Below are 20,000 nucleotides of genomic sequence, written 5' to 3' on the forward strand. Positions count from 1 at the left end.
CGGCAGGGTTCATGCTTACAAACCACAATGTAGTTTTATAACATGCTTTCAATATGAACCGTACTGTTTTCAGTAAAGTAAAGGAGCAAATGATAGTATACTAAATAATAGTACGTGTTCACTAACAAACTTAGGTACCTTATTCCCATCACACACACACACACACACACACACACGATTGTTAGCATACATCATATGGAAGAACATCTAAGGGCCGTATTGTTAAATCTCTTCGTATCACCACTACCTAATCTACTCACCAAAACACCAGTACATGTTCCTCGCTTGGCACCACCCAGATGGATCACCGGGCAGTGTTGGTGTCCTTCAGCTGACACACACGAGCGTTCACTGGGGCTGAGCTCTCCCAACTAACCCTGCCATGACCCTCAGCCTGCACCTCGCCTGTCACCTTTCCGCCCCTCCCCCCCGCCAGCCATTCTATTCGGGTAAGGCACATGACAAGAATAGCAAGGAGATGAAGTATCAGGAGACTTGTAAGGTCCAGCACCCAGGCCGAGAAATCTTAAGTCATCATGAATTGGCGGATGTATTTACTTATCAATTCACTTAATATTATTATTATTATTATTATTATTATTATTATTATCATTATTATTACTTCGAGGGATGGAACACCGTATGAGGAGGTAAAGCCTACCTTAATGATATCGAAATACCTCTATCGTATCACCACGCTCCCTACACCATTCCAGTGACTAGCTTTTTTTTTTTTTTCAGTCCCTGGATCATCCTAGTCACTCTTCTTTGCACAGCCACAACTGTACACCGTAATGTAAGAGAGGCCTTATCAAAGCACTACATGCACTGTTTTATAGGCCGCAGACTTGTAGTATCACTTTGTTTTCTCTCTCTCGAAGATTTAGCTATCTCCCTGGCCTTTAAGCTGCTGTTATATATTGTGCATCCCTCTCTCTCTCTCTCTCTCTCTCTCTCTCTCTCTCTCTCTCTCTCTCTCTCTCTCTCTCTCTTACTTCTTACGTAGAGAACGCTACCTCATTGATATCGAATTTCATTTCACACTTTTCTGTCCAATCATACTTTCTATCCAGTCCTGTCTTATCTTCGTAATTTGGTGTCATTCGCAAATTTACTGACGTCACTACTTACTAGTAATTCCGGAATATAATGATGCTAATAATGGAGGAGGAGGTGAGAAGAAACACAAGTGCTGGGAGGATAGTTTATTCCCGACTAGTTTCGCACAAGTTTCTTCAGGGGAACTAGTCGGGAATAAACTCACCTCCCAACACTTGTATTTCTTGTCACCTCCTCCTCCAGCTTGTCGGAATGTCTGAACAACAACAACAATAACAATAATAATAATAATAATAATAACAATAATAATAATAATAATAATAATAATAATAATAATAATAATAATAATAATAACAATAATTATAATAATAATAATAATAATAATAATAATAATAATAATAATAATAATAATAACAATAATTATAATAATAATAATAAGAAGAAGAAGAAGAAGAAAAAGAAGAAGCGGAAGAACAAAAAACAAGAAGAAGAAGAAGAAGAAGAAGAAGAAGAAGAAGAAAAAAAAAAAAAAAGAAGAAGAAGAAGCAGAAGAAGAACAAGAACAAGAACAAGAACAAGAAGAAGAAGAAGAAGAAGAAGAAGAAGAAGAAAAGAAGAAAAAGAAGATGATGATGAAGAAGAAGGAAAAAATAAATAAATAAATAAACAAATGAAAATAACAATGAATTCAAGGACAATAGTTACTCATATAACTTCTAAGATTTGTTCTAGAGCAGACAAAAAGTGACCTGAAAAAAATAAATAAATGCAGCAGCTCAGTGATCCAAGACGGAGGGCAGTCCGATGTGCTACTGACAGACTGCGAAATTACTTCCACACACCACCAAACAAAATGTGAACAAACTTGTAACTTTAAAACTTTTTTCCCTAAACCCTTGAAACAGCTATTCTTTGTCAAATGAACGGTTGCCACTCAACACTGAAGAACCAGTGCCAGGACCTGCTGAAGCTGTCGGTGGTGTTCCCAGTTTTTACAAGTCTATCAAGATGGCTGCCATTCCTACGATGCTCACTCTGAGCCTGAAAGAAAGAAAAGGAACAAACGCAGAAGGAAAACCTTGGAAGTAATATAAAGCGATATATGGAAGAAACAAAGATGTAAATATTTGCCATCATGCTTACCACGTCATCAATATTCTCCTAATTATTATAAATTCTTGTTATAGTTACAATAATGTTGGAAGAGAGATTTATAGTTACAATAATGCTGGAAGAGAGAATTAATAAGAAGCAGCTACAAGGAGCCAGTAGGCTAGTAGTAGTAGTGACAATGTGCATATAAAGTATACACACTACAATCAATTTCCAATTATTTATTTTATTTATTTTTTCTTAAGCCCCAGTTAAATCTGCACACACATGTGCACTCTCTTTTTTTATGCTGCTGCTGCTTCACTTTCTTCTTCTTCTTAAAGCCACACCTTCCTGTTATGGCAAAACAGCCCCTCCAAACAAACCTTCCACACACCGTGCCTTCTCTCTCCTCACCCTTCACGCCCCAAACCTGCGATCCCTTCCTCACCATCTCTCTTCACTCAATCTACAAATGTCTTGTCGCACCGATGAGGATCACAATAAGTATTTAATTTTAAAATCGTTTTATACGATAAAAAGTTTGTTTACCCCAACGTCCAGCTCTCGTAGCAGGAGGGGGTGAGGATCGCACAGAACAGGGCGAGGTTCCCCAGGTGGGACTCAGCCCAGCAGTATGCCTGCACCAGGGCAGAGTCGGCCGCTGCCAGGGACGACTGATAGTTTAGGGACTAAATTATCAGTTCAGGGAGTCACGAGGCAAGCCACCAGGGAACAGCAAAATTAGAATAAACTAAGAGAAAATCTGACGCATCCTCACACAATAGACACGATGGACGTCATCCACTTCGTGAAGGGCGTCCTTCAGTGAAAACACAGAACATTGGAAAGGAGACCGTCAAATGAAAAGAAGGAGTACTCCTGAACCACAGCACCTCAGTGGAGGGAGAATGATATTGGAAGTCAATTCTGCGGAACGGGCCGGTGTCCACCACCACCACCTGTCCTGCAGGATAGGTATCCACCGCCACGACCATCACCTGTCCTGCAGGGCGGGTATACACCGCCACCACCTGTCCTGTAGGACGGATATCCACCGCCATGACCATCACCTGTCCTGCAGGACGGGTATCCACCGCCACCACCTGTCCTGTAGGACGGGTATCCACCGCCACCACCTGTCCTGTAGGACGGGTATCCACCGCCACCACCTGACCTGTAGGACGGGTATCCACCGCCATCACTTGTCCTGTAGGACGGGTATAAACCGCGACGACCATCACCTGTCGTGCTGGACGAGTATCCACCGCCATGAACATCACCTGTACTGCAGGACGGGTATCCACCGCCACCATCTGTCCTTGTAGGACGTGTATTCACCGCCACCACCTGTCCTGTACGAAGGGTATCTAGCGCCACCACTGTCCTGCAGAGCAGGTATCCACCGCCACCGCCTGCCCTGCAGGACGAGTATCCACCGCCACCACCTGTCATGCTGGACGGGTATTCACCGCCACTACCTGTCATGCTGGAAGGTTATCCACGGCCACCACCTGTCCTGCGGGACGGGTATTCACTGCCATCACCTGCCCTGCTGGACTGGTATTCAATGCCATCACCTGTCCTGCTAGACGGGTATCCACCGCCATGACCACCACCTGTCCAGCTGGACGGGCATCCACCGCCACGACCTGTCCTGCTGGATGGGTATCCACTGCCACCACCTGTCCTGCTGGACGGGTATCTATTGCCACCATCTGTCCTGCAGGGCGGCGGGTACCCACCATACCCGCCGCCATGACCATCACCTATCCTGCTGGACGGATATCCACCGCCATGACTGCCACCTGTCCTGCTTGATGGGTATCCCCCGCCACCACTTGTCCTACTAGACGGGTATCCACCGCCATGACCATCACCTGTCGTGCTGGACGGGTATCCACCGCCACCACTTGTCCTGCTGGACGAGTGTCCACCGCCAGACCATCACCTGTCCTGCTGGATGGGTATCTACCGCCATAAACATCACCTGTCCCGCTGAACGGGTATCCACCGCCACCACCTGTCCTGCAGGGCGGGTATCCACTGCCGTGACTATCACCTGTATTGCTGGACGGATATCCACAGCGACCACCTGTCCTGAAGGCCGGGTATCCACCGCTATGACCATCACTTGTCCTGCTGGACGGGTATCCACCGCCACCACCTGTCCTGCAGGGCGGGTATCCATTACCACCACCTATCCTGCTGGACAGGAATCCACCGCCACCACCTGTCTTGCTGGACGGGTATCCACCGCCACCACCTGTCCTGCTGGATGGGTATTCACCGCCACTACCTGTCATGCTGGAAGGTTATCCACGGCCACCACCTGTCCTGCGGGACGGGTATTCACGGCCACCACCTGTCCTGCTGGACTGGTATTCAATGCCATCACCTGTCCTGCTAGACGGGTATCCACCGCCATGACCACCACCTGTCCAGCTGGACGGGCATCCACCGCCACCACCTGTCCTGCTGGACGGGTATCCACTGCCACCACCTGTCCTGCTGGACGGGTATCTATTGCCACCATCTGTCCTGCAGGGCGGGTATCCACCATACCCGCCGCCATGACCATCACCTATCCTGCTGGACGGGTATCCACCGCCATGACTGCCACCTGTCCTGCTGGACGGGTATCCACCGCCATGACTACCACTTGTCCTGCTGGACGGGTATCCACCGCCACCACCTGTCCTGCAGGGCGGGTATCCACCGCCACGACAATCATCTATCTTGCTGGAAGGGTATTCACCGCCATGACTACCACCTGTCCTGCTGGATGGGTATCCACCGCCACCACCTGTCCTACTGGATGGTTGTGCAAAGCCACCACCTGTCTTGCTTGACGGGTATCCACCGCCATGACTACCACCTGTCCTGCTAAACGGGTATCCGCCGCCACCACTTGTCCTTCTGGACGGGTATCCACCGCCATGACCACCACCTGTCCAGCTGGACGGGCATCCACCGCCACCACCTGTCCTGCTGGACGGGTATCCACTGCCACCACCTGTCCTGCTGGACGGGTATCTATTGCCACCATCTGTCCTGCAGGGAGGGTATCCACCATACCCGCCGCCATGACCATCACCTATCCTGCTGGACGGGTATCCACCGCCATGACTGCCACCTGTCCTGCTGGACGGGTATCCACCGCCATGACTACCACTTGTCCTGCTGGACGGGTATCCACCGCCACCACCTGTCCTGCAGGGCGGGTATCCACCGCCACGACAATCATCTATCTTGCTGGAAGGGTATTCACTGCCATGACTACCACCTGTCCTGCTGGATGGGTATCCACCGCCACCACCTGTCCTACTGGATGGTTGTGCAAAGCCACCACCTGTCTTGCTTGACGGGTATCCACCGCCATGACTACCACCTGTCCTGCTAAACGGGTATCCGCCGCCACCACTTGTCCTTCTGGACGGGTATCCACCGCCATGACCATCACCTGTCCTGCTGGACGGGTATCCACCGCCATGACTACCACTTGTCCTGCTGGACGGGTATCCACCGCCACCACCTGTCCTGCAGGGCGGGTATCCACCGCCACGACAATCATCTATCTTGCTGGAAGGGTATTCACCGCCATGACTACCACCTGTCCTGCTGGATGGGTATCCACCGCCACCACCCGTCCTACTGGATGGTTGTGCAAAGCCACCACCTGTCTTGCTTGACGGGTATCCACCGCCATGACTACCACCTGTCCTGCTAAACGGGTATCCGCCGGCACCACTTGTCCTTCTGGACGGGTATCCACCGCCATGACCATCACCTGTCCTGCTGGATGGGTATCCACCGCCATGACCATCACCTGTCCTGCTGAACTGGTATCCACCGCCACGACCTGTCCTGCAGGGCGGGTATCCACCGCCATGACCATCACCTGTCCTGCTGGACAGGAATCCACCGCCACCACCTGTCCTGCTGGATGGGTATCCATCGCCATGACCATCACCTGTCCTCCTGGACAGTCATCCACCGCCACCACCTGTCCTGCTGGACGGGTATCCACTGCCACCACCTGTCCTGCTGGACGGGTATCCATTGCCACCACCTGTCCTGCAGGCCGGGTATCCACCGCCATGACCATCACCTATCCTGCTGGACGGGTTTCCACCGCCACCACCTGTCCTGCTTGACGGGTATTCACCGCCACCACCTGTCCTGCTTGACGGGTATTCACAGCCACCTCCTGTCTTGCTGGACGGGTATCCACCGCCATGACTACCACCTGTCCTGCTGGACGGGTATCCGCCGCCACCGCTTTACCTGCTGGACGAGTATCCACCGCCATGATCATCACCTGTCCTGCTGGACGGGTATCAACCGCCATGACCATCACATGTCCTGCTGAACGGGTATCCACCGCCACCACCTGTCCTGCAGGGCGGGTATCTAGCGCCTTGACCATCACCTGTCATGCTGGACGGGTATCCACCGCCACCACCTGTCCTGCTGGACGTGTATCCACCACCATGACCATCACCTGTCCTGCTGGACGGTTATCTACCGCCACCACTGTCCTGCAGAGCGGGTATCCACCGCCACCGCCTGTCCTGCAGGACGAGTATTCACCGCAACCATCTGTTCTGCAGGGCGGGTATCCACCGCTATGACTATCACTTGTCTTGTTGAACGGGTATCCACCGCCACCACCTGTCCTGCTGGACGGGTATCCACCGCCATTACCATCACCTGTCCTGCTGGACGGGTATCCACCGCCACCACCTGTCCTGCTGGACGGGTATCCACCGCCATTACCATCACCTGTCCTGCTGGACGGGTATCCACCGCCACCACCTGTCCTGCTGGACGGGTATCTACTACCACCACCTGTCATGTGGACGGGTATCTACTGCCACCACCTGCCCTGCTGGATGGGTATCCAATGCCATCACCTGTCCTTTAGGACAGGTATCCACCGCCATGACTACCACCTTTTCTGCAGGACCGGTATCCATCACCATCAATACATCCCAACACCACACCGCCACGATACCTCCCACCCAGTCCAGTCACGATTGAACCGAAATATTTCTAGAATTCCGAGTGATAAAAAAAAGTCTATTGCAATATTTTTCTTGTATAGTTTAAATCATCATTCTTTCTCTCTCTCTCTCTCTCTCTCTCTCTCTCTCTCTCTCTCTCTCTCTCTCTCTCTCTCTCTCTCTCTCTCTCTCTCTCTCTCTCTCTCTCTCTCTCTCTCTCTCTCTCTTGCTTTGAACTTTCGCTCCTCAGGCTCCGGTTCACTCACGGTTCAAGTTCCAGCCAAGGCGAGGACAGAATGCCAGGTGTGTGCGCTGCAGGATCCGAATCCAGCGTCCTCCGTCAGATGAGACTATGCGTGCGGTGCGTGGAGGGAGATAAAGGGAGGGTGTCGTGAGCTCCAGGTAAGTAAACAACTCAAGTACACTACTGTGGCACTGATGACGCGACCGACAAAAAATATTAGAACAGTACTATCCAAATAGTTATGATTTCAAAAGGTATAGCGAACAACTTTTTTTAATTATAAATTCTTATTTGCAAGAAATCAAGTATATAAAAAGACCTGAATAAAAGGACTTACTAACATCATAAGAAACGTATCATTAAATTTTGCCTTAATAGTCAAATTTCGTTCTACATGAAGTGTGGACGTACTTACCGTAAGTCTTCATGTTGGAAGAAAGGCTGAAAACCCGGGAAGTTAATTTTTGTGTAGTCTCTTGAACAGCTTCACTTGACACTGACTCTTCCGGTCCATCACACTCCGCTTTCCTGGAACATTCTTCGTCTACATTTACCATTATGGAATCAGGATCATTTTGCTTTAAGTCTTCTGATTTAGGATCTCGACCACTACAAACTTCATTCTGGTCTACTGTCTGTTCTTTTCTTAAATCTGAGTCGCAATCACTGTCGACGTGGTGCCGCGACTTGGCTTTTGGCTCCTTGACATTGCCGTCCCCACAACCTTCAGCATCACACCTGCCAGCCTCACCTCTGTCATCCGTGACCTGAGTCTCCTCGTCCTGCTTCTCCTGCTTGAAGTGAACGAATTCTAACGATATGTCAGATTTGGTAGACTTGACTTCCCCATTAACTTCCCAATGTTGCTTGCCCTGATTTTTCCAGAGCTTCGTCTCCCACTCGAGGGCTGTAGAGATAATTGGCACATGTAGGCTCACCTGCCAGTGTTTTCTGAAAGTTAAGAGAGGACTCATGGTTATAAACAATTGTCTAATGTAATCTATCAGTTCTTAAAAAGACATTTTACAGAAAACTTTTTTTCGAAACAAATGAAGTATTGGCACCTTCAAACACATGACTGCAAACCTACCCAGTGTGTGGCGTGACGGTGAGGTTCAGGAGACGCCGACGCTTCCCCGGCATCAGTGAGTCCACAGATACGCCAAAGATGGATTCAGAGAACTGAGTGCGCACCACCACGCCCCGTCCTGCCTCGGTTCCGGCTGCGTCTCGCTCTATACGAGGTATAAACAATCCTTTTAATTCGTTGCCTCAAGGTATATCATAGACTCCTTTATAAAGAAATCTATGGTTGCATCTTTTAGAAAGGAAAATTACGACTCCGACTATAGCAATGCCTTTCACATTTTATGCAATTTTTATTTTTAATTATAAATATATTAATAAACTACCAAATAAAAATAAATATAGGAAGACAAGGCAACAGATAAAACTAAACATGACATACATGAAAAAAAAAATAAATAAATAAAGACAAATCAATATATATATATATATATATATATATATATATATATATATATATATATATATATATATATATATATATATATATATATATATATATATATATATATACGAGTATATAACAAGAAAATCTATAAGACAATATTCTCACGCTCTCTCACCTCTTCCTCGGGGTGCCACGCTACGCTCACCAACTCCTCAGCTGATCCAACGCCCCCCACATGCTGGTACCTCTGCGCCACGACTTTGAGCGCATCACCTGTGTAGCCACCTGTCACCTGGAGGACGCGACCTGAGTAATTCCCGGTGACATTGCATCCACAGTTAGTCAGGTCAGTCTGTGAACAATGACATCTTACATTAGGCGAGTGGGAGGAGGTGTGTGTGTGTGTGTGTGTGTGTGTGTGTGTGTGTGTGTGTGTGTGTGTGTGTGTGTGTGTGTGTGATTTATTCCAGCAGGTGTTCAGCTTGAGTCTTAAATTGAAAAAAACGTCATTAAATTTAGTTAGTGTATTGTTCCTTCTTTTAAGACACGTTAGGTTATGCACCCACCCACCTGCAGAGCCAAGGTAAGGGACCGGGTGGAGGGAGAGGTCCCCACTCTGAAATACAAGAAAAGTTGAAGCTTCAGTCTCTCTCTCTCTCTCTCTCTCTCTCTCTCTCTCTCTCTCTCTCTCTCTCTCTCTCTCTCTCTCTCTCTCTCTTTCTCTCTAATACATTAGTTCACTTAGAAATAATTTCTACCCTGACCAAACCACTTAAATGACATGTCGCTGAAGGACCACGACCAAATAGTGTCATTATATTAAATTTATAGACATGTAATAAAGAAGTGTCCTATAGCTGTTATTTTCACGCTATAGGTATATCAAATAGGGCAGTGATTCCTAACCTTTCCCAAGTTCATGCATCCTTCCATGAGCTTTTGAGATATTCATGTACAATTAATTAAAAGAAAATCACACTTTTCTCTAACTTTAAGACTGAAAATATATAAGTAATAGTACTTATCTATCCATCTTCGGTGCGGCGTATTAAGTGTTACCTGAGAAATGTTTGAGTGGAGTCATCAGTTCGGTTTAACGTGTAAGCGGTGACCAAGCGGAAGGATGCTGCCGATGCCTGCTGGCTGTGTGCCGGGATCCCCACCACTGTTACCAGCATCAACGCCGCACCTAGAGTAAGGGAAAGATGGTTGTATGGTTTATGACAATACACATTTCATTCGTTCATGTAAATTATCTTTGTAGTGTCGAGTACAATAATTTCGGATTAGTGATGATTATAGATAGAGTTTCTTTATAGCGGTAAGTTCGATAATTACAGAATAGTTTACCACTTCCAACGTAATCGCAGAATAATTCCTCTTGGATGTTGATAATCTGCGTATAGTGTCGTACAATAGTCACACACCAGTTCCTTTAGGTAAACTATTTGTTATATTGGCTAATATGATAATTATAGAATGGTCACTCAACAATGTTTCCACTAGGACGAACAACCCCACTCGCTTATGAAACCTCAGTTCCATGGTATAGCAGGTCGACGTTTTACTTAAAGAATATCCACACCTTTCCAGTTTTGGATGCTAACCGGGGTAACTCAATCATCTTCCAAGACTGAATAACATTATGATTGTGGCGCTTCCTGGCTTTCCACTTTCCCTTACATATCCAGTCACGCGGCAATTTCAAAATACACGTTAGAATATTTTCGCGAACGGTGAGTTTATTTGACGGTTTAAAATTGTTTGTATTTGTCACACACGTGACTACTCTACCACGGAACCAGGTGCCTGCCTCTCAACTCGTGGCGCTGCCACGTGTATAGCTTGAGGCATACTGGATACGTGACCTCTAGCAGGCTACCAAGCCGATAACGAGGGGTGGAGTTCCATCGAGCTTCAGTCTCCTCCAAGGGTCGCTACAGCTCTGAGTTCGCCTTAGCATACGCTGGGAGCCTCGTATACACTCGAGAGCGGTGGTAAGAGTTACACCAGTGTTACACACCCACACACACATAAACACACACACACACACAAACACATTTATATTTATTTTCTATTATGTATATGTAAAGGTGTTTATTTTTGTAATTTGTATCTATATGCATTTACTAACTTGGCTTAAGTTATTAACTGAACCAGTCTTTTAAGTTATTCAGTCCAGTTCAGATTGCCACTCCTTGTTACTTTTACTTACTTAAATAATCTTCAATTTTGTATTGTTACTTAATTTAAGGATTAACTTTAAGATATTAAATAGCAGTTAAAATGTCTCCTTTTCTCTTTTCTTTTAACCCTTTCATTGTTAGTGTGAGCAACACCCCTTCATGGTCCATCCCCTAGAGTTCAGTGTATGCTCACACGTAACAATTGGGGGCCTGTCCGGGATATTACACATGTTTACACATACATATAACTACACTAGTTCCTTTCCTGCTCTCGAGTGTATATGAAGTTGTGCTTATTTCTTTGTTGGTGAATTTTTGCGTTTTTCCGCTTTAAAAGTACGCGAGGTACCGGCGTCTAGTCATAAAAGCGTTAAAAACCTAACAATTGATTTCCTCAGTGTTGCTTTAGTGTCGGTTCGATTCCCCTAGTAGTGACCTTCACCCCGAACTCCGAGACTCCTTAAAACTTGGGAACTTGCGTTCCACTCTTTGCTTGAAAGCAGCGAATACGGCAAGCCATTACAAGTGCTTAAGTGTTAGTTCTATGGTAGTCATTTTGGGGCAGTGATTATCGCTACACAGTCTTAAGAATACAGTCCACCCCACCACTACCACCACCACTACCACCTGTCCCTTCTGCAGGTACCTGACGGACTTTGAGCTGGTGCAGCGTGTGGGGCGGGGCGGGTTTGGCGTGGTGTGTCAGGTGCGGAACAAGTTGGATGAGAATGAGTATGCCGTGAAGAGGATCAACCTGCCAACCAAGTGAGTGAGTGTTTGAGAGAGAGAGAGAGAGAGAGAGAGAGAGAGAGAGAGAGAGAGAGAGAGAGAGAGAGAGAGAGAGAGAGAGAGAGGCATACATTGACAGAGAGAGACAGAGGCAGGGTTAGACAGACAGAGAGGCATACATTGACAGAGACATGGATAGACTGACAAAGATAGAGAGAGAAAGAGACAGACAGAGACATTGAGAGATGTTTCAGGGTGTGTGTGTGTGTGTGTGTGTGTGTGTGTGTGTGTTGATTTATGAAGAAGATGGCAAATAGTGGGAACTTTCTTATGTGTTTTGTACTTTATTTTTTTTTGCTTCATTTATCTTTTTTTTATTTTTCCCTTATTTTTTGTTTCCATCTCAGTTTCATTCATGTTTTTCCTTTCTCCTTCTCTCTCTATTCCTTTATTTTTTTCCTTTCATCTATATACTTCATTCATATCTTTCCTTTCTTCTTCATTCTTTCCTCAATATATAAAGCTACGTTAGGATAATACATATGTGTGTTTGTTTGTACATAACTTACAACACCACTCCCTGCCACACCACACCACCAACCACACTAACACTGCACCACCACTGCAGCAAGTCATCTGCTGAGAGAGTGAAGAGGGAGGTGAGGGCCCTGGCCAAGCTCAACCACACCAATATTGTCCGCTACTACAACAGCTGGCTGGAGACGCCCCCCCCAGGATGGCAGGACCCCCAAGACACCATGCATAGCGAGTAAGTCTCCTGTGTTTGTGTGCGTATTTACCTAGTTGTGACATACAGGAGAGGAGCTAATTTCGTACTGTCCTGTCTTCATAACTGTTTTTATCCAACAAAGTGCAAAGCACAAGTGCAAAACCTTGAATGCCGAACCACGAATACGCAGGGGAACACTGTAGTGGATTATTAAATGGTTATTTACTGTGTCTTTCCATAGTCCTGCTTGTTTCTGTCTCTGTGTCTCTCTGTTTTTTAGTGTCTCCCTCCCAAACATTATTTTCACAACAAACCACAAACTAACATCCCCTGATTAACACTTAGATACCTTAACTTAACTCACCCCCAAAACTCCCACAAACTGACTAACTTTTCCTTCCTCTTCTTTGTCATCTAGTTCCCCTGTGACCATTTCCATAGAGTGAAGGTCATTGCCTTGTATGAGTCTCCTTCAGTTGTTTGTTGAGTCTCCGTGCTCCTTTCCTTCCCCTTCCTTGCCTCATCCATCAACCTAATAAAGCAAACAAGATATTGAACACATGTCTATCCATCCAACTGTGTTGCATCTTCCAACACCACCACCTCCTTTGTCTAGTTCCCCTCTGGCAGTTTCTATAGAATGTGGGCACTTTGTTTGATTCTCCTCCTCTTTGTCTCACCTACACCTCCCATCAACTGTCTCCAAGCTCTTGTAATTAGTTCCTGGTCTTCTCTAACCAAACCACACACTACTATACCCTAATGCCTCTTCTCTCCCCACATAAGGACGTGGCCTCTATGTCCTCCATGTTCTCGCCTGGCACAGAGGAATCACACAGCGAGGTGCTGGTGATGAATGCAGTAGACAAGCCAGCAGAGGACACTAGCAGCCTCTCTGGTGTACTGGGGCATCTGGCTGTCACTGGAGGGCTGGGGGAACTGGGACAGCTGGGCAGCACATGGGGCAATGGTGGAATGAGTGGGTATGAAGAAGATGAGGATAATGATGAGAGTGACCAGGATTCAGTGCAGTCATCAAGTGGAGAGAGCCAGCATAATGTATGGAATGGTCCTAAAGAGCAGGACAGTTCATTTGATGTAGTCTTTGAGCATTCCCGGGGCTCTGTTGGCGTCAGGAAGGAATGTGGGGGTGACTTAAGTGTGGACATGACTGACAGCGTGACTGATGAGGCGACTGGCGACTCCAATGCTTTACAAGACACCGAAGAGACACACAGTCATGAGTCATGGGAGAAACTATCAAACTGTAGCCAGAATCACTCCACAAGCCACTCCATCGTGTTTGAAGACTCATACAGCAAGCAGAGCCACGCAGAACAGGACACAGACACAAGAAACACTACAGAGGAACCCAAGAAGAGACGGAGAGTGCGAAGCCAGCCAGCAGGCAACCAGAAGGGAGAGAGACGCCGCACACTGAGTTTGAGCACCACCACGGCTGATAAACTCAGGGATGGGGTGCAGAAAGCCGTGATGAAGCCTCAGTCTGTCCCTCGCACCTTCCTCTACATCCAGATGGAGTTGTGTCAGAAGGAAAGCTTGCGTGATTGGCTGGTGCAGAATTCACAAAGGGACATTAAGGTGGTGGTGGATATGTTCAATGATATAACCAATGCAGTGGAATATGTACATTATAATCATCTTATGCATCACGATCTTAAGGTGAGTTATGGGGTGTGTGTTGGTAGTGTTGTAGGTGGTTACAATTGATCATTTATTTATTTATTTATTTATCTATTTATTTTATTTATTTTTTTTTTTGTGTGTGTGTTGTGAGTGACTGATTTTTCTTTTCTTTTTTTTTTGGGGGGGGTTTTATATGTTTTTTTTTGGTTGATATAGTTGTTTTATTCTCTTTCTTTCCCTCCCTCTCCCTCCTTCCCTGCCTCCATTGCAAACTCCTCTCCTCCTGTCCTCCCCACAGGCTTGCTATACCTTTCTCTCCCTCCTTATCTCTGTAACTAATTTCTCTCTCTCTCTCTCTCTCTCTCTCTCTCTCTCTCTCTCTCTCTCTCTCTCTCTCTCTCTCTCTCTCTCTCTCTCTCTCTCTCCACAACTAATTCTCTCTGTCTCTCCTGCAGCCCTCCAACATTTTCTTCTCCTTGGAGGGCAAAGTGAAGGCGGGTGACTTCGGCCTGGTCACCACCATCGTGGAGGAGGAGGAGCAGCAGGCCGCCTACACGCCTGCCACACACCTGCAGAGGTTCCCCACTGAACGCACGCATACTCATCGTGTTGGGACTCGCCTCTACATGAGTCCAGAGCAGGTATGTGGTGCTAGTCTAACCTAACCTGCATTAACCTACACTAACCTGACCAAATCTAAACTAACCTAACTAAACTTAAATTACCCTAACCAAACCTAACCTAACCTGATCTAACCAAACCTAAACTAGACTAACTTCAGCCTAAACTGACCTAAACCAAATCAAAATTAACCTAAGAATATGTAAACTAACCTAACTTAACCGAACCTAATCTAACTAACTTAAACCAAAACTGATCTAAACCAAGTAAAAATTAACCTAAGAATATGTAAACTAATGTAACCTAACCTAACCTAACCACACCACACACAGTCACCTCTCTTGTCATTGTCAGGTGAGTGGGCAGGTGTACGACTACAAGGTGGACATTTACTCACTGGGCCTGGTGTTCTTTGAGATGCTGGTGCCCTTTGGGACAGGGATGGAGCGCCTGGCCGTCATGATACGGCTCAGGGAGGAGCTGCTCTTCCCTCCAAAGTTTGAGGACAACTTCCATGATGAGGTGAGACAGATGGGAGGAATTGGTGAGGTGAAGCTGTTTGTGTTTTTACTGTAACTTTTTAAAAACAGCAATTCTCTCCTGATCTTTCTGTGCTGATGCGTGAGAACAGCAACTTGTCCTGACCTTTCTGTGCCTTGATGCGTGAGAACAGCAATTTTGTCTTGACTTCTCTGTGCCTTGATGTGTTGTTATGCGAACCAGTGACGTTGACTCAGTTATCACTGCTGTACTCACCGTGTAGTAGCTTTCTCTCCCTCTGGTTCTGTTTAGTGATGTTTAGTTCAACAAGCATGAGTAGGGACGTGGAAACACCAGGTCACTATAGTTTCTGTGCATTTACTAGACCTAACAATGTCATGCCCTGTAGAGCTCCCCATGAGGCTGCCAGGATTAGTGCAGATGCATCCTTTGATTCACTGTGGCAAGCTCTCTCTGAAGCCTGGACACAATCTGCCCCCTTCTGAGGCCGCTGGGCCAGATATGTGACCCCGGGTGACCCGTTCCCCTACAGAGGTCCCTCTGTGTCTTATCTACCCTATGCGCCATGTCATCAACTTTACCGCGTAAACACAACCCTCACTACCTCTCTACAGCTAAACTAGTTCCTCCCACACAACTTCACTACTGCAATTAACTACTATAATGAATGCAGTTTCCTCAGTTTCTACTCTTTCCTTAGTGTTACACATGCTTCGTATTAGTCTCTCGTCACCAGCCTCACAGGACCTTGTGGGGGCAACACAGCTGGTGACTACACTATTATTAGCTGCAGCAAACTTTACCAACTTTCCCGTGCCTTAACACACACCCTGCCCCACAGAGCTCCCTCAAGCTGATGCTTTTCCAGGACCCAGTGCCGCCCCACCACATGCGGCCTGAGAGCCCGGCGGTCGCTGCGTCCCCTGCAGGGCCGCATCGTGGAGGACATCTTGCCAGAGGACCACTTCCGCCTGTCCCGCCAACGCTCCCACTTCACCGCCTCCTCCTCTTCCACTACATCACTCTCCACCTCCTCCACCACCTCCACTTGATGAAGTATTCCTCCATGAGTTGTGTCAAGTGGTTGTAATTACAGTAAAATCCCTCTCATCCGGCATTCGAGTATCCGGCAGCTTCAAGTATCCGGCACATTTTTCTCCGAGCCTTAAAATCAATAAAAAATCAATGTGTACCCATAAAATTGATTAAAATTCCCGCGCGAGGCATACTTTGTCCCCTCGCCACCAGAGCGCACTGCTTCCCGCCACCCGCGGCCCACTGCACTGTGTTTACTCAGTGACTCAGTCCCGCGTGTGCACTGTTTATCGCCTGACGCCTTCATCATGCCTAAAGTTGTAGAAAAGAGGAAGCGTGTTGTGCTTACACTTAAGCAGCTGATCAGATCAGCTGATCTTTGTTATGGTAAGATGCGTGAGTGTAGGGTGGTGATTGTGGACATAATTTCACTTCTATTCAAGTATCCAGCATTATTCAAGTATCCGGCATGTCGGCGGTCCCATTGATGCCGGATAAGAGGGATTTTACTGTATCATTCTTTTTTATCCTTCATTTATTTCTACCTCTTCCTTCTCCTCCTGCTCCTCCTCTTCCTCTTCCTCCACTTGATTGAACATTCCTCTTGCATGTGTGTGTGTGTGTGTGTGTGTGTGTGTGTGTGTGTGTGTGTGTGTGTGTGTGTGTGTGTGTGCGGACACACACACACACACACACACACACACACACACACACACACACACACACACACACACTAGGGATGGGCCAGCATTTCTACATTAATTTCACTCATAAACAATTTTAAATAACCTGAGACATCTAATATAAACAACGGCAATAATGTAACTTGCATTGTAATTCATTATCTACATTTACACTTCTAATATAACTTCCTCCCTACATAATTCTAACATGACAACTTCTCGTGTGAATTATATTGTAGGTTCAAATCTTGTAGGGTGAATATTTTTAAAAGTTTACCAAAGGGGGCATTGAAAAGTTTCAGTACATTAGAGGCACCTATGTTGTTGTCACAAGGGGTTCATAGCTAGTCTTGGCAATACTGATACAATCCTTCCATGCTTTTAAGGGTCTTGTATGGTCTTATTGTTGTTTAAGCAGCCCTGTATGTAAATAGGTAGATTTGGTATTGTTATTTATTTATTATTTATTTGTTTATTTATTTATTTTATTTATGTATTTTTTATTTGAAAGTAGCCATATTCTTAAGGTTTTTATGGTTCTGTTTATTATTATTTGGGCTGTCCTGTGTTTGTGATTGCTGGACTGATATATAAATGGGTAGTTTTATTATTATTTTTTATTTTATTTTTTTATTATTTTTTTATGCTTTTATTATTTTTTTTATGCTTTTATTATTTTCTTGTTTATTTTTGTCTTATTTATTTAGCCTGCCTGGCATACAGTTAGATTTATTGTTATTTTCTTGTGTATTTGTTTATATTGTTTTATTTTATTTACTATTTGTTTAGTTAATGATTTAGTGTTGGTATTTTTTGTGTTTATTTGTGTATTCGGTTTTATTTACAGCTATTTATTTATTTATTTTTATTTATTTATTTTTTTTTAGTTTAGAGTCTGGCCAACGGGGAAAAACTAACAACAATTAACCCAAAATTATAATTACTATTTATATATCATTACTTTTCATATTAAGGAGACTGGCCAAGGCAGAAAAAAAATATATAAAAAAAAACACCCTTCGTACAGTGCAACTCCTGAAACAAAACAGGAGAAAAATCATTTAAGTTCCTGAGGCGTCTAATACTCCTCTTTTGAGATAGAAACACTGACAGGCAGAGTCCCAGAGTGCACCAGTGAAGGGGTGAAACAATGACAATACTGCCTGGCTCTTGCACTAGTGAGGTGGACAGAATAAGGATGAGAATAAAGAGAAATTGTCATAGGAAATACAAACTGTGTTGTGAGTAGTTGTGAATACTTTACTTATGCCTAAAAAATTGTGCTAAAAATATCTGTGACATTTAGGTGAGTTAGAGAGGAGGTGAAGAGACAGAAAGAGGTGAGATGAAGCGAGATGAGTTTGTTACCGACTTTTTTCACTTCACATCACCTCTGTCTCTCTCCTGAACCTCTAAAAAGATATCTATAATGCATTTAGACAAGTTAGGAAGGAGGTTAAGAGAGGTGAGATGAAGTGAGAATATTCCTATGTATTTTCTCTCATAACACCTCATATCACCTTTTGTCTCCCCCAAACCTCTAAAAATATCAACAATGAGACATTTAGACAAGTTAGGGAGGTTAAGAGAGAGAGAGGTGAGATGAAGTGAGATTATTCCTGTCTCTCTCCCAGCTTAAACTTTCAAAAATATTTATAATGAGAAATGTAGACAAGTTAGAGAGGTTTAGAGAGATAGAGGTGAGATGAAGTGAGATTATTGTTTTGTTTCTTGCCTAACACCTTTCTCTCTCTCCTTCTCTTGGCCTCTGCCTCCTCAAAAAGAGCCTATATTAATGAACTGGTGATGGTACGTGCCTATAATAGCTTGTAACAACATATCATCATAAAATCTGCCAATGCTGGTTGAATTATAATCATTGTCATTCCTCATGCTAAGCTTAGTATTATTATTATTATCATGTCATGCACTACTCTTTTCATTTGTTTCCTGTACTGTCATTTGTGCAGGAAATATCATGATGTTTTGGTTGCAAGAGTCCATGTATATATAGATTGAGCCATCGTATTCATGTTTTTCATTGTGTAGTGTTGTAAATATACTTTATCTAAATAAAAAATGTATCGTATGACATTTGTTTATTTTATTGTATGTGTGTTAGGTTAGGTTAGCATAGTCTATATACAAGCTCTTAGCAGTGCATATATATCACAGACAGATTGTTGGACAGTAAATTAATTTGAAGTAGAACCAATTGTTGTGTGTGTGTTAGGTTAGCCTATTACACCATTATCTTAGAAATATTCCTTTGTACATGCTTATGTACCACAGGCAGATAGACAGTGATTAGGGAGGTGGATGGAATAGATGGTGAAAGTGAATATACTGGTTGACTCTTACATTGGGGAGGTGGACAGAACATTGGTGAAAGAGTGAATATACTGGTTGACTCTTACATTGGAGAGGTGGACAGAATAGTGGTGAAAGAATGAATATACTGGTTGACTCTTGCATTGGGGAGGTGGACAGAATATTGGTGAAAGAGTGAATATACTGGTTGACTCTTACATTGGGGAGGTGGACAGAATAGTGGTGAAAGAATTAATATACTGGTTGACTCTTGCATTGGGGAGGTGGGCAGAATAGTGGTGAAAGAATTAATATACTGGTTGACTCTTGCATTGGGGAGGTGGCCAGAATAGTGGTGAAAGAATTAATATACTGGTTGACTCTTGCATTGGGAAGGTGGACAGAATAGGAGATGAAGGAGTGAAGATATTAGTTAACTCTAGGGAGGTGGACAGGTGGTGAGGTGTGCACCCACTTCCCCTCCAAGGATTCCAGGCAGCAGATTCATAGAACATGGTGTAATGGCCTCATGAAGCTTCTAGATACAAGAGTTGGCAACAGTGAACTTTGAAATTTGAAAGTATAAAATATAGAGAATAAAAATTCCTTCTGATAGTAAATGAATAATAAATTTTGAGGCATATAGGTTAGATGATAACATATATAATGGATTTAGGCTTAAT

At 45.0% G+C, this 20,000-nt stretch overlaps 2 protein-coding genes across 4 annotated transcripts in view; one reads left to right on the top strand and one right to left on the bottom strand.

Annotated features, from left to right (window-relative positions):
• Window positions 1–10,048, bottom strand: part of LOC135108966 (uncharacterized) — a 19,213-nt gene extending 9,165 nt beyond the window's left edge. Inside the window, exons 1-6 of the mRNA XM_064019871.1 lie at window positions 9,935–10,048; window positions 9,446–9,491; window positions 9,051–9,227; window positions 8,492–8,636; window positions 7,817–8,352; window positions 7,424–7,507 (exon numbers count right to left, since the gene is read on the bottom strand). Coding sequence (XP_063875941.1) covers window positions 7,424–7,507; window positions 7,817–8,352; window positions 8,492–8,544 — 673 coding nt within the window. The 5' untranslated portion in view covers window positions 8,545–8,636; window positions 9,051–9,227; window positions 9,446–9,491; window positions 9,935–10,048. The remainder of the gene's footprint in view (window positions 1–7,423; window positions 7,508–7,816; window positions 8,353–8,491; window positions 8,637–9,050; window positions 9,228–9,445; window positions 9,492–9,934) is intronic.
• A 735-nt stretch (window positions 10,049–10,783) lies between these two features.
• On the top strand, window positions 10,784–19,096 carry LOC135108968 (eukaryotic translation initiation factor 2-alpha kinase 3-like). 3 transcript variants are annotated; one of them, XM_064019872.1, is made up of 7 exons: window positions 10,784–10,872; window positions 11,704–11,826; window positions 12,419–12,559; window positions 13,307–14,203; window positions 14,623–14,808; window positions 15,143–15,310; window positions 16,131–19,096. In XM_064019872.1, exons 4-7 carry the CDS (start codon window positions 13,319–13,321, stop codon window positions 16,377–16,379), a joined length of 1,488 nt encoding a protein of 495 aa, XP_063875942.1. In that variant the 5' UTR covers window positions 10,784–10,872; window positions 11,704–11,826; window positions 12,419–12,559; window positions 13,307–13,318; the 3' UTR covers window positions 16,380–19,096. The 3 variants fall into 3 exon arrangements, with proteins under 3 accessions (XP_063875942.1, XP_063875944.1, XP_063875945.1); XM_064019874.1 differs by having other exon boundaries at window positions 16,158–19,096; XM_064019875.1 differs by having other exon boundaries at window positions 13,347–14,203.
• The last annotated feature ends 904 nt before the right edge of the window (window positions 19,097–20,000 follow it).

The sequence above is a fragment of the Scylla paramamosain genome, chromosome 18, assembly GCF_035594125.1.
Source record: "Scylla paramamosain isolate STU-SP2022 chromosome 18, ASM3559412v1, whole genome shotgun sequence".
Taxonomy (NCBI): Eukaryota; Metazoa; Arthropoda; class Malacostraca; order Decapoda; family Portunidae; genus Scylla; species Scylla paramamosain.